Genomic DNA, 15467 nt, shown 5'->3' on the forward strand with positions numbered 1-15467 from the left:
ATTTTATAAGTGATAAAACTGAAGTGCAGAGAGGCTATCAATTTATCTGTGAGCAAACAGAATGAAAGCAGCAGAGCCAAGGATTCAAACTCAAGCAGGCTGGCCCAAAAGCCTTCACTTTAAAACACTAACCTATATGAATTTACATGGCAAGCAAGGATTTTATCTCAGCAACATATTACTGCCTATCACATATATGTTGTAAATTAAATTTTTATTGGTTTTGCCATTTAGTTTGTATTTAATGTTATACATTTAAAAAGTGTTAAGAGTTGAGGCCGGGCATGATGGCTCACACATGTAATCCCAACACTTTGGGAGGCCAAGGAGGGCAAATCATGAGGTCAGGAGTTCGAGACCAGCCTGACCAATATGGTGAAACCCCGTCTCTACTAAAAATACAAAAATAAGCCGGGCGTGGTGGCACACACCTGTAGTCCCAGCTACTCAGGAGGCTGAGGCAGAACAATCACTTGAACACAGGAGGCAGAGGTTGCAGTGAGCCAAGATTGTGCCACTGCACTCCAGCCTGGGCAACAGAGCAAGACTCTGTCTCAGAAAAAAAAAAAAATAGTTAAGAGTTGAATAAAAACAAGGTATTTATATATTAATATTACTATTCATTTGTATATACAGAAGTAGCATTAAAATTAAAAAAGCAATTTAGTTAGGTGCCACTTCATTGACAAGGCCTTTCTAGATAACGTCACTAGATATGACTGATTTACTTCTTTGAATACTCTAACTCTGAATACTATGCAACTATATACTTTGAATACTGTGTAACTCTCTTAAACTCCAAATTGAACTCTGCCTGACACCACTTTACATTCTATTGTAACTTCAAGATGTATCTCAGCTGATCATTATAACTCTACAATACCTAAGAGAACTTTGTACACTTGAGCATAATAAATAGCACATGCTTTCCTGAAGTTTGGCTGCAGAGTGCACCCTGAAAAAGCCATAAATACACAAAGCCTGACTGACATAATCTCAGTACTACATAAAGCTGCAAGGCCTGGATTCTAATAGTAGCTTTACCTGCCAATGATTCAGTGTGTAATCCTGCCCCTCCATCTGAGTCTCCTTCTGCTAACAGGGAAAAAGACATTGGTACATCAGGCAAAAGATGTTACAAAGGGCATAGGCCAGTTAAGCCAATTATGCCTTTCAACCCTCCTAGTTAAGGCTAAAGGTATTCTAATTTAAGAGACTTTATTCTAATGACTACTTTAAAACCCCAAATAAGAGACCTTTTAGAAATGCAAAGATAATTCTTTCTTAACCCTTTCTCATCCTTTACCCAAGGGAAACCAGCCCCTAAAACATGTCATGATTACGACTTTCTCCCTTGACAATGTCATTTCTACTCCAAAATTGAATTTGCTCTCCAATACTGACATCCTCTAAGCATTTTTAGATTCCAGCTGCTCAGTGACTAACCACCAACTTCTGTAGATTTCACCCTTAAATATCTGTGGAATCCACTCTTTTTATTACCATCCTTACTAACATAGACCAGTGGTTCTCAAAGTGTGGTCCCACGACCAGCAGCCTTAGCATCACCTGGGAACCTGTTAAAAATGCAAATGTTTAGGCCTCATCCTCGCTGCACTTTAACACGCCTTCAAAGTGATTCTCAAGTCTGAGTTAGTTCTTACCTAATCTGCCTGAAACAGTCTTTTAACTGGTCTCCACTCCCAGACTACTTCCCCTATTTAATATACCCCTTTCTACATATCCCTTGCATCTACAGATTTCATTAGTACTTTTCCATTCACTGGAGTAGTAATTTTTCAAATATTGTGAAATCAATCCAGTGGGTCAAGACCAGTTGTTTGGCCGGGCGCGGTGGCTCATGCCTGTACTCCCAGCACTTTGGGAGGCCAAGGCAGGCGGATCACGAGGTCAGGAGATCGAGACCATCCTAGCTAACATGGTGAAACCCTGTCCCTACTAAAAATACAAAAAATTAGCTGGATGTGGTGGCAGGCGCCTGCAGTCCCAGCTACTCGGGAGGCTGAGGCAGGAGAATGGCGTGAACCCGGGAGGCAGAGCTTGCAGTGAGCTGAGATTGCGCCACTGCATTCCAGTCTAGGTGACAGAGGGAGACTCTGTCTCAAACAAAACAAAACAAAACAAAAAACAGTTATTTTTAAAAAAGTGAAATTAGAAGAAAACAAAATACCAAAATGCATCACATATAGAAAAGTATTGTTGTGTTAAACTTTTGCTTCAAATACGCACACACACTTATTTGATGAATAGGAAATGTATGTCGTTCCTGTTATAGGTTATAATTTAAAAGGTCTGAAAAACACTTGCCTACAGCAGTGGTTCTCAAACTTTACTGTGCACAGGCTCACCAGGGGATCTCATAATGCAGAGTTTGATTCTGTAGGTCTGGGAAGGGCCCTGAGATTCTGCATTTCGAACAAGCTCCCAGGTGATGGCCAGACTGCTGGTCCTTGAACCTCACTTTTAGTACCAGGAGCTACTCAGCTGAGTAATCCCAGAATTAACTTGCTACTTCAGCTTCCTTAACTCATGACATAAGAAGGTTTATTGAACCTAAGATATGGCAGATTTGCAATGTGCTAGAAAATTTCGCTGACTCTGAAGGTTCAGAGAATAAGCATGGTGTTGTTCTAGTTAACTGATGAGGAAACATACCTTTTTTTACTTTAACTCTGGTTGTTAGCATGTTAAAATGTGTTTCCTATTTCCTGCCTTATGAAATCAGCTGAGTTAAAATTAGTTTTCTCTGATTAAGAATTTTGAATTGCCTCAGGATAATCTAAAACAAGATCTCTGACTTGTAAATGTAGAGACATAGAGAAAGAATGGGCTCAATTTAATAAGCAATAGATGTGAGAATATACTCTGGATATTGTAATTTTTTACTAAGATCCTGCAATAAACCACATTTTTTGGTCTCTTTTTTCATCAATTTTTGAAGAAACCATAAAAATAGATTATTTAGATCCAATCCAAAAAAGTCAGTGTGTTATAATGGAGGGGTTAATTCATGGAACTAACTTATTAGATGCTTACTCAGGGCCAGGTACAGGACTAGATGCTGGAGATAAAGAGATGATAAGGCAAAGATCCTTCCCTGGAGGTATTTTATTTAAAGAATGCTGCTGTATATTTCCACATCTCTGCAGCTGATTGGATGGGGGTTTCTGCTGGGTCTTTCTCACTGATTTCTAAGGTAAGGGCAGAGACCAGTGTTTCATTTCCTTTGTAACTTTCCCATAGCACTTGGCACAGTGCTCTGAAGGCCATTAAGTGCAATAGTTGATAAATGTTGACGACTAACCAACTCTTTCATTCACCAAATTAAAAACTGTACTCACACAGAATATGAAATGAAGCTAGCTAATGGCTCAATCTGTGCCATTTTGTTATATAAGGGGTTTGTTCCATGTTAAAATGGAACATTCAACTCTGTAGTATGACCAGCTACGTCACCCTTAGCTTAATAAAAATGTCATGTTCACTGAGGAATGACTATTCTTCACCTCCCTTCATTTAAGGCAGACACACAAGGAATGAGAAAGTTAGTTTACTTTTCAAAAATAAAAATAAAATTATTCCAGGTTCCATAATGGTTTATTCTAATAATAAACCATTCTCACCAGCATACACACACAAAATGAACCATGGGTGAGGAATTTCCAGCCTTCGTAATAGCCATTTTTATTTCATGGTTGTCAGATGCAACATGGCCTTAAAAATCATTTACTGTCATTATTTAAGAAAACTTTTCTTTCTTAAGTTTAAATTATCTACAGTGATCATAAAAAATAAAATTTCACTTTTGATGAGAAAGAGGAAACTATTTTTTTTTTTTTTTTGAGATGGAGTCTTGCTCCGTTGGCCAGGCTGGAGTGCAGTGGCGCAATCTCGGCTCACTGCAAGCTCTGCCTCCCGGGTTCACACCATGAAACTACATGATAAACCATGCAGTTATTTCATTTTAGAACTTGAAAGCAAGATAATATGTGGGAATTACTTGGGGAGAATGAAAAGGTTAAATTAATAGCTAATAATAACTCCAGGAAATTTACATGTCACATAATGTTACTTCAATCAGCTATCTAAAATAGATATGTGCTAAGGAAGAGATAAATTTTTAGTTTATCTAGCAAACATTACTAGGGGGAAAATGGGGCATATTTTATAACATGGAGAAATAACCTATGTGTGGAGAATAGGAAAATACATAAAAACTAAATGAGAATTTAGACTAATACATAATTTAGCATCATTTTTACAGAGACTTCAAAGCCAATAATAAATGAATACTTAAGTACATTTCATAGTTACGGCCTAGAAGTTCACTTAAGGACAGAGAGGGAATAGGATGTCACGGGTAAGTGATGGAACAGGCTGTTTCATAGTATTTCTGAAGGAATGGGATCTAGAAAGAAGAATTTTGAAGCAAACTCTTGTAATTCTCACATGTCGCGGTAGGGACCTGGTGGGAAGTGACTGGATCATGGGAGCCACTTCCCTCATGCTGTTCTGGTGATAGTGAGTGAGTTCTCATTAGATCTGGTTGTTTGATAAGTGTCTGGCACTTCCCCCTACTCTCTCTCTCCTGCCACCTTGTGAAGAAGGTACTTGCTTCTCCTTCACCTTAAAAACATGATTTTAAGTTTAAACTTAAAACTTAAAACCATGATTTTAAGTTTCCTGGGGCCTCCCCAGCCAAGTGGAACTGTGAGTCAGTTAAACCTCTTTTCTTTATAAATTACCCAGTCTCACGTAGTATCTTTATAGCAGTGTGAAAACAGATTGATACAGCCCCTGATATGTCTTCTATCTCCGCCTCTCCTTCCCCTGGCTTTTCCCCTCTCTTCTTTTGCATGCCTTTTCCTTAAATGGCGAGAACATAAACATATCATTCCTTGTAACATATCTTTGTAATATTTAATATCTTTTTACATCTTTATATTTCTTATATTTTGGTAAAGTAAAATCCTTTTTGCTATAAATTTAGACATCTACTTTTCTCTTCATTGACATTTATCTCCCATCATTTATCAGCAGCCCCAGCCCTTTTTTAAAACTTGAGAGGCCTTTCAATAATTTATTTTCTCTGTGAGGAAATGGTCCACATAAGGTTCTCAACTTGTATCTAATAATTTGCTTTACATTGAGGTTTATTTCCTTATTTCTGATTCTACCCTTTATAGAAAGATGAATTTCAGTTTTTATCTTATTTTATTTTTTTATTTTATTTTATTTTGAGATAGAGTCTCACTCCGTCGCCCAGGCTGGAGTGCACTGGCATGATCTCAGCTCACTGCAACCTCTGCCTCCCAGGTTCAAGCGATTCTCGTGCCTCAGCCCCCTGAGTAGCTGGGGGACTACAGGCGCGTGCACCAAGGTGCGTGCCACCATGCCCACCTAATTTTTTGTATTTTTTTTTTTTAGTAGAGACGGGGTTTTGCCATGTTGGCCAGGCAGGTCTTGAACTCCTGCCCTCAAGTGATCCACCCTCATCAGCCTCCCAAAGTGCTGGGATTACAGGCATGAGCCACTGTACCTGGGCTAATTTTAGTTTTTATATAAAACCATACATGCAATCTACTATTAATTCACCATGTAACTTCGTCTTTAGGATAACTAATCCTAGCTCCTCATTTACCTTTTAGGAGGCAGTATAACAGTATAACATAGTGGTTTTAAAAAAGGCTACAAATTCAGACAAACCAGTTTGAGTACCTTGCTGCTTATTAGTTGTGTGACCTTGGGCAAATGGCTTGGGCACAATAATCACGCCCACCTCATAGGATTACTATAATATTAAACAAAATAAATTTGAAGTTCTTAGCATGTTACCTGACATTTAGTGCTCAAATACTTCTCACCATTCTCATTTTGCAATAATCTACCTTTAACCAAAGCTTTTAAAATAATACAGCTCTCTTCTTTCTCTTCTTAACTCCTATACTATTCTTCATCCACAGAGCCCAGGTTGCAGTGTTCTGAAGATAATGTAATTTATGTGTCAAAATATTAAGCTGCATAGATTCTAACTAAATGCTACACCTTTATTTTAACAACTCACTCTCAGCATTTCCTTACAGTACCACTGCCAAGTTGATTCATATTGGTTGAATGTCTTTCCTTGGGAGCTAAAGGAAATAATCTGCTTCTAAACTTTTCACTATCCTTTTGAGAAGACAGGTATATTATCACTGTCTCCATCTCACTGATTAATAAACAGGGTCTAGGAGAAGCTTAATGGACTGAAGAGAGGCAAAATAGTCAATGAGAAGGACTGAAATACTGCAGTGCTTGATACTATATTTATATTATGGATCAGCGAGGACACATGCTTAGACATTCTTGAGCTAATTTAGGTGGCTCTAATAGCTACTTGTTCTGATTTTCTTTCTTTTTGGGGGACTAAGTGGAGTCACAGTCTTCCTGAAGAGGCATTCAGAACCATACTGCTGAGCCTGATCACTCAAATACTCAGATGCCAAATGAAGAAAAGGTGGATGTTCTCTCTCTCTTTTCCTCTGTATCTCTGCCTTCAGGTTCTGCTACCAAATGGGCTTCATGGCAGAGAGGTGTTCAATAAGCTGACAACTAAGAAGAGCAAGAGATTTCACACATATGACCTTTAATCACGAATCACCTGAACTGCATGAGAAGTAATGTGAAAGGGAAAATTCAAATGAAACTATATAGCAAAAAATTTTTAAGGGATGAAGCTAACTCATTATAGAGGTAGGTTCAAAATCATGTATCTGAGACCAATACTTAATTCTGCCAATCAAGACTTCTCCTGTCTGTACTTCATTCATTTATTTCAACGTTTGCCCAACGTGGCCATCCTGCCCTATTCAGTTCTAAAAGAAAACAGGGAATAGTTTTCTCCTCTTCGGACCATGGGCTTATGGCCCATCTGGAGAGGATAGGGCTCCGAAGCCCTATCCTATTTCAATTTCCTTTTAAGTCTAGCCATTTGAAGCCAGCTCTCCCAAGAATATTCTACATAATATCTCACCCCCTCAGCATTTTTCCATTCTTTATACCAATCATCTGCACTGTTTCCATACAAGTAATAAGCTGGCCATTTTTCACTAGCCCTGAAGATTAATAAAAAAAGAAATTCTACAGAATAATTATCTCCAACTATACTCCCTTATCCCCCAGCAAACTGATAGTATCATAGGATTACTGTGGCCCATGGTAAGGTAGAGAAATGAACAATAGGGCCAGAGTTATATTTTGCATTTTAATAGTTTTGACTGTATGCTTGTTCTAATTTATTTTAAGACCTGAGGTCTGTGGGCCCATATTTATCAGTCAACCTTTTTAGGTTTGCCTGAATTTCTTAACTGGTTCATTTCTTAAACATTATTAAGCACTGTGCTATGATTCAAAAGGTTAAAAAAAGATCTTAGGCCGGGCCCGGTGGCTCACGCCTGTAATCCCAGCACTTTGGGAGGCTAAGGTGGACGAATCATGAGGTCAGGAGTTCGAGACCAGCCTAGCCAACATGGTGAAACCCTGTCTATACTAAAAATATAAAAGATTAGCTGGGCGTAGTGGCAGGGGCTTGTAGTACCAACTACTCAGGAGGCTGAGGCAGGAGAATCGCTTGAACCTGGGAGGCAGAGGTTGTGGTGAGCCAAGATTACGACCCTGCACTCCAGCCTGGGTGACAGAGCAAGAATCTATCTCAAAAAAAAAAAAAAAAGGATCTTTTCACTGCCCTTGAGGAAATATTCTGGAAAATAGTAAGATTAATAATTACCATGTAGTATGTCTTCGTAGAGACATTAGCAGGATGAAATGGGAACACAGTGGACAGATACCCAAATCAACTGCATTCCAAATTTTCATGTTAATAATGGGTGAAAAAGGGCTCTGAGTCTGAAAAGGACACTTAATTCCAACCTTCCTTCTTTCTGTTTTGTGAAGTTAAATCCAATTATAAGGGCTGACATTCCCCCAAATGAAGATATACATTAGTGTTTTAATCAACAAAAGGAGGTGATAAAGTAATGGATGAAAGGCAAAATTTGTGGATTTTAAATCTCTTTTCCCCATATGAGTCCCTCACTGCTTCCTGCCTTGTGCTTTTTGAACAAGTAACTTCACATTCTGGGCTTCACATTCTCATCTATCAGGTGAGCATAATGTTGCCCTCCATGCTCAATGATAGGGTTGGAAAGAATGACTGATCAAAGTTGTTCCCATTCAACTCTACAACCTGTATATTTCCAGATCCAAATCTTTTCAAGGAAAAGGGATAGGGGTAGGACCTAGGGCTTAGGGAGCAAAGGACAGTGAAGGAGGCCGAAGCCCATTCTCACCGAAAGGATCTTATCACCCTCCTGGAGCCGCCCATCCAGGGCCGCAGCCCCATTTTCTTTGATGCGGCTGACGTAGATGCCACTGTCGTTGGAGACATACTGCTGATCTGTCCCACCGACGATGTTGAAGCCCAGCCCTGAGAAAATCATGGAGGAGTAAAAAGATGGGGGTGAAGAAGAAAGAAAGAGATTAGAGAAGATGAAGAGAAAGGGAGGGAAAGCCTACTGGGGAGGAAAGGCTGATGGAGAGGAGACGCTGGCGAGTCAGCCTGTGATGGAGCTGGTGAATGGTCATGAACAAGGTCAGCCATATCAAGAGTATTGAGTTGCTCACTCAAATGAGGCACGACTGAAAATATAAACACAGTGATCCACCTGTTTTGTTCAATATATAAAGAAAGATCTATATAGAACTTAAAGAATAATGGTGATTACTCTAAGTTCGTTCTTCTTTTTCTTTTTTTTTTTTTTCAGAGTCTTGCTAGTGGGCATAGTGGTGGGCGCCTGTAATCCCAGCTACTCAGGAGTTCATAGCTCAGTTGCCCAGGCTGGTTATGAACTCCTGGCCTCAAGCAATCACTATTGCCTTGGCCTCCCAAAGTTCTAGGATTACAGGTGTGAGCCACCATGCCCAGCCTAGATGTAAGTTCTTCTACTCACATTTAATTTTGATCCTGTTGATGGTATTCAAAGGACCCAATTCCTGACATTCCTGATATTACTACAGCAGGGTTAGTTGTGTTCATCAGAAGAAGCTATGCATTTTTACCAATTATCAAATGAACTGTTCCTAATTTAGTGTGAGAGATTTCTAACCATACCTTCCCTTCCACACTTTCCTTCTCCCAAGCTTCTGGAGAATTTATGTATGATAGTGCTTTAGAAAAATCTCTTGAGAGTTTCTTTTTTTTTTTTTTCCCATTTTGGTTGGTGGAGGCAGTGGTGTAGGTATTGGCAGAGAAACCTCAGAACTGGAAAGGTAACTGCTATTTCATGGTAGGACTAAATCACCAAATTTACTCTCCCTTCCTTTGCTACTTCAAGTACAACCATATATAGGTTGAGTATCCCTTATCCAAAATGCTTAGGACCAAATGTGTTTTGAATTCTGAATTTGGGGGATTTTGGAATATTTGAATTAAACTTACCAGTTGAATATCCCTAATCCAAAAATCTGAAATCTGCAATGCTTCAATGAGCATTTCCTTTGAATGTCATGTTGGCCCTTAAAAAATTTTGGAGTTGGAAGCATTTCAAATTTCAGATTTTTGGATTTGGGCTACTCAATCTATACTTGGGCATAGTAATTGACAACTTTTATTCACTGTAGAAAAAACTGACTACTCGTTGATTAGCAACTCCCCAGTTCCTCTTCCCTAAGTCCTTGGAAACCACCATTCTAATATTTGTTTTTATGAGTTTAACTATTTTAAATGCATATAATTTTAGTTATGCAAGATGAATTAAGTTCTAGAGATCTGCTGTACAACATTGTGCCTACAGATAATACTATATCGTACACTGAAAAACCTGTTCGGAGTAGATCTCACGTTAAGTGTTCCTACCACAGTAAAACAAAATATTAAAAGAAAGAAAAAAGAGAAGGAAAGAAAACTGAGTACCAAAGTGCTATTTCCATGGACCAATGACTAAGTGCTGGAAAGGATTTTACTGTACAGAAACCGTTGTTAGGAAAGGATTTTACCTATGCATAAAAAAAAAAAAGGAAAAAGGAACTTCTCTAGGGCTTTCTTAATGTCAGCTACTGGTAGAATTCAGGGGCACAGTGTAAGACAAAGGAGATAGTTTGGAAACAAACCCAAAATCTAGTGGTGCAATTGGAAGGAATAACCATAATCACCAGCCTACACTGTTCTCAATAGAAAAGATACTTAAAGAGACATATGTGGGGGGCCGGGCGCGGTGGCTCATGCCTGTAATCCCAGCACTTTGGGAGGCCAAGGCAGGCGGATCACAAGGTCAGGAGATCGAGACCATCTTGGCTAACACAGTGAAACCCTATCTCTACTAAAAATACAAAAAATCACCTGGGCATGGTGGCAGGCACCTGTAGTCCCAGCTACTCGGGAGGCTGAGGCAGGAGAATGGCGTGAACCCGGGAGGTGGAGTTTGCAGTGAGCCGAGATTGCGCCACTGCACTCCAGCCTGGGCGACAGAGCAAGACTCAGTGTCAAAAAATAAAAATAAAAAAGAGACATATGCGGGCTTTCTGAAAGTTCTCCCCATTGGTGGGAGAAAAGCTTACACCTGAAGCTCACAGTATTAACATAAGCACTAGCAAATCAATTTGTAATTTAAAGAAAAACATGACCAAACAAAGACACAACAGGAAACATTTAAGTTAAAAAGCATACCTTAGCCAGGCATGGTGGCTCACGCCTATAATCCCAGCACTTTGGGAGGCCAAGGTGGGTGGATCACTTGAGCTCAGGAGTTCGAGACCAGCCTGGGCAACGTAGTGAAACCCCGTCTCTACCAAAAATACAAAAAATTAGACATGCGTGGTGGCACATGACCAACATTGGGAGGCTGAGGTAGGAGGATCATTTGACCCTGGGAGGCAGAGGTTGCAGTGAGCCAAGATTGTGTCACTGCACTCCAGCCAGGGTGACAGAGTGAGACCCCATCTCAAAAATAAAATAAAATACATAAAAAGCATACCTTGTGCATAAAATCTCTGCAGCTAGAGAATAGAAAGAATTTATTCTCTAAAATAATATACATAATAGAAAGTGCTACTTCTGGAGTTTGTGACCTGGCTGGGCAACATAGCAAGACCCTATTCTCTAAAAAAATAAATAAGAAGGTGCTACTTCTGGAAGATGCTATTTTAACTTCCTTGAAGGGCTGGGTATTAAAAATAGTAGCTTAACTTACTAAATGATTTTCTTAGAGCACCCTCAATTTGTATCATAGAAGGTAGGAAGTATTGGAGAAGGTACAGAAATGTAAGATAAGGTGGAAAAGCAGATGGAACAAGATTATCGAAGGTTTTGAAATGACTTCAAAACTGTGACAGCTTTGAACAAGGGGCCAAGGCCAACCCGCCTCTCCCAAGCTGGAACAAACTATGTAGAAAAATCTTTTGATGAAATCCAACACCCTCATCAAACGCTACAGTTGCCTCTGGTGATCTTGGGAACAGGAAGCAAATGTTAAGCAGCTGAATGCAATATAGTAGTTAGCAACAGAAAGGACTTTGCTACTGGTTATTCAAAGCTAACTGTAGAAAAAAAAGGAAGAGTAGAAGAAATTTTACCGAGATTTACCAGAAACAAACAAGAGCCGTCTACTACACACCCCATCGAAGTCATATTATATAGGTACATTTATAACCCGTTGCTACTTCTGTTGTAAATGAACCAAACTATTTAACATGAGAACTCCTGGACTGACCTGAAGCCCTTTGTTCAGCCAGAATATTTACAGAACTGGGTGTATCTATAAGCCAAAGCATTGCTGCAATAAAAGAGTCACCACAGCATTAAGTAGTGGCATGACCAACTGAACCTGGGCGGTACGGATACCTACATAATCCCCAGTTCACTTGCTCAGTAAAAATTACTGATTGAATCTTATGTGTAAGATGTTGTGTTATCATCTGAGGAAGACATAAAGTTAAACTGCACACTCCCTGCTCTGATCACAAACTGGAGTTTTTCCTTTTTCCTGTCCCTTTAAGATATTGCAGAAGCAAATCAACATTTACTATGTGTTAGGCATTATGCTATGCTCTGAGGAAGATATAAAGCTAACCTGGACAGTTCCTATTTTAACCACAAACCCAAATTTATCCTTTTCCCTGTCCCTTTTAGATATTGTAGAAGCAAATCAAAGTCAGAAGACTTGGTTCTAAGTTTATAACTTACCAGATATGTGGACTGAAGCAAGTCAGTTTGCCTCTGATCCTCAGCTTCCTTTTCTATAAAATAAGAATTATAAATTCTGCCCTCTCTACCTCAATGGGTAAGTGTTAGGGGCCAATAACATAAAATATGAAAAAAAACTTCATAAACTACATAGTAGTTGCTCTATTGCGATAAGGCGCTAGGAGTAGTTGTCAATAAACTAATGGCTGCTAAAGCTCCAAACTAGATAGTTTGACAGAGAAAGGATGAATAAATATACAGTAGAAATGCAAAATCTCCTAAAAAATGGGAAGACAGATTTTAAAATTCCACCCATCTATAAACAGGAACTCAAACTTATTAAGTATGTCTATGGCATGTGACCTAGAAATCCCCCTTAAGAGTAGTTTCTAGCAAGTGTGATATCTAAACTCTGCGGCAATCATCCAGCATATGGACCAACCAATTGAAACAGATGTCAGTTGGAAACCACCAGAAAGGGAAAGGCTATTCAATACGTATCTTGCTAATTATTGGCTATGGCGCAGAAAAATCTTGCATAAGTAGGGTAACCACATATCCCAAAAGCAATTGCCACAAAAGCCAAAATTGACAAATGGGATCAATTAAATTAAAGAGCTTTTGCTCAGCAAAAGAAACTATCATCAGAGTGGACAGGTAACCTACAAAATGGGAGAAAATTTTTGCAATCTATCCATCTGACAAAGGGCTAATATCCAGAATCTACAAGGAACTTAAACAAATTTACAAGGAAAAAACAAACAACCCCATCAAAAAGTGGGCAAAGGATATGAATAGACACTTCTCAAAAGAAGACATTTATGCGGCCAACAACATATAAAGAAAAGCTCATCATCACTGGTCATTAGAGAAATGCAAATCAAAAGAGATGCCATCTCATGCCAATTGGAATGGCGATCATTAAAAAGTCTGGAAACAACAGATGCTGGCGAGGATGTGGAGAAATGGGAATGCTTTTACACTGTTGATGGGAGTGTAAATTAGTTCAACCATTATGGAAGACAGTGTGGAGATTCCTCAAGGATCTAGAAGCAGAAATACCATTTGACCCAGCAATCCCATTACTGGGTATATACCCAAAGGATTATAAATCATTCTACTATAAACACACAGGCACACATATGTTTACTGCAGCACTGTTTACAATAGCAAAGACTTGGAACCAACCCAAATGCCCATCAACGATAGACTGGATAAAGAAAACTGGCACATATATATCATGGAATACTATGCAGCCATAAAAAAGAATGAGTTCATGTCCTTTGCAGGGATATGGATGAAGCTGGAAACCATCATCCTCAGCAAACTAACACAGAAACAGAAAACCAAACACTGCATGTTCTCACTCACATAAGTGGGAGCCGAACAATGAGAACACATGGACACAGGGAGGGGAACATCATACACTAGGGCCTGTCAGGGGGTTGGGGGTAAGGGGAGGGAGAGCATTAGGACAAATACCTAATGCATGCGGAGCTTAAAACCTAGATAACGGGTTGATAGTGCAGGAAACCACCATGGCACATGTATACCTATGTAACAAACCTGCACGTTCAGCACATGTATCTCAGAAATTAAAGTAAAATTAAAAAAAAAAAAAAAGATTTGAAACCAAAGGAAAAAAAAAAGATCCTAAATAATATATTCTTAGTTTTTCATTAACTCACAGGAAAAGTCTGACCATCCATGAGACAGAAACCTATTACAGCTATTTACAAGGTAACCAGGCTTGTAAAAATATAAAAATGTAAAAAAAAAGAAACATGGAGTTTTAAAATGTAATGTTCATATTCATAACACAACACCTCCCTATAAATAAAAACATACACACAAATATTAACTATTTATAAAAATGCATGGATATTTAAAGAAATATAAAGACACATTAGAGTGAGTACTTACGGGGAGAAAGATACAGGATAGAGTTTAGGTACGAAGGGTGAAAAAAGAACCTGAGAGGATCATACTGATGATAACAGTGTACTTTGGAGCTAAAGGGTATAATTAATTCAGCTCTTAGCATTTAAGGTCCAAAAGGAGTTGAGGGGAGAGGCAGGAAGAAAAAAGACTGGGATTCAACTTTTTTTTTTTTCTTTTTTAGTGAATGAATGAAGAGCTTAGTGAGCTCTGGTTATAATGTGCCAACAAATTTTAAAATATGGCAAGATTAAAATGGGTTGCTGGGTGAGTATTTTGCAGTCTAAATGCAAAATAGTAAAGGTAGCATAAGAATGACACCACTATAGGATTAAAAGAGAAAGTGTGCCTAATAGAAGAACCTTGGAAAGTTAAACAAGAAATCCCTTCTTTTGAACTCCTGACTATAGGTCTGGACCCTAAGCCTGTTTAAAAGAGCAATGGCAGAAGCAACAGCTAATGTTTACCAAGACCTTATTATGTACCAAATAATATGCTATGTACTTTATATATATTATCTCATTTAATCTTCTTGACAAACACAAGTACTCATTTTTCATATATATTATCTCATTTAATCTTCTTGACAAACACAAGTACTCATTTTTCAAAGAGTTTAAAAGGTGAGGCATGGACAGATTAAGCAACTTTACAAAAATGTCACACAGCTCTTTGCAAAGCCAAGACTTAAGTCAGGCTGTGTGATTCCAAAGCATGAATTTTTAACCATTTTGCTACAATACACCTTTGCAGAAAACATAAACTGCTTTAAGAAAAAAAGTCTTCTAAGCATTGCTGGCTATCTTAGGAGCTAACTGGTCTCCAGGCTGGCTCTGAACAACCAATGCTGGGATAATGGTTGTAGAACAATCTCCAAGGGTAATATATTCTAGAGGAAGAATTCACCAATATAGAGTTTTGTAACTGTTGTCAAGGTTCCTATTATTTACCTTCAGACCAGAAAAGGAAAAGCCCTTCATTTCATTCAGATTCTTATCTACAAAATCTAAAAGTTATAAAGTAAATGACCAGTGTTAACCTGTTATTCTAGAAATAACAATTCTGGACATAATTAAAATGAAACAAAATAGTTCGTTAACACCAAGGATTATAGCCACTTGTTGAGTTATGAAGACTAGAGTAACAAACACTCTATTTTCCCTTTTCTTTCCCAAGATCAATCCGACTAATTTTCTCCCAGACATCAATCAAACTCCATTGGATACACAACCCCCCGTCTGTCTTTATCTATATCATGGTAAAATAAACTTAACATAAAATTTAACATTTT

General features: G+C 38.6%; 1 protein-coding gene across 3 annotated transcripts in view; it reads right to left on the minus strand.

Moving 5' to 3' along the window:
• The window catches only part of SYNJ2BP (synaptojanin 2 binding protein), a 50503-nt gene that overhangs the window by 13668 nt on the left and 21368 nt on the right, over positions 1-15467 (minus strand). Inside the window, exons 2-3 of one of the 3 annotated variants that reach the window (XM_019009899.4) lie at positions 8349-8485; positions 1045-1095 (exon numbers count right to left, since the gene is read on the minus strand). In XM_019009899.4, the coding sequence (XP_018865444.1) occupies positions 1045-1095; positions 8349-8485 (188 nt within the window). The remainder of the gene's footprint in view (positions 1-1044; positions 1096-8348; positions 8486-15467) is intronic. The other 2 variants (XM_019009900.4, XM_019009902.4) reach the window with 2 other exon arrangements.

The sequence above is a fragment of the Gorilla gorilla genome, chromosome 15 (genome assembly GCF_029281585.2).
Source record: "Gorilla gorilla gorilla isolate KB3781 chromosome 15, NHGRI_mGorGor1-v2.1_pri, whole genome shotgun sequence".
Lineage (NCBI taxonomy): Eukaryota > Metazoa > Chordata > Mammalia > Primates > Hominidae > Gorilla > Gorilla gorilla.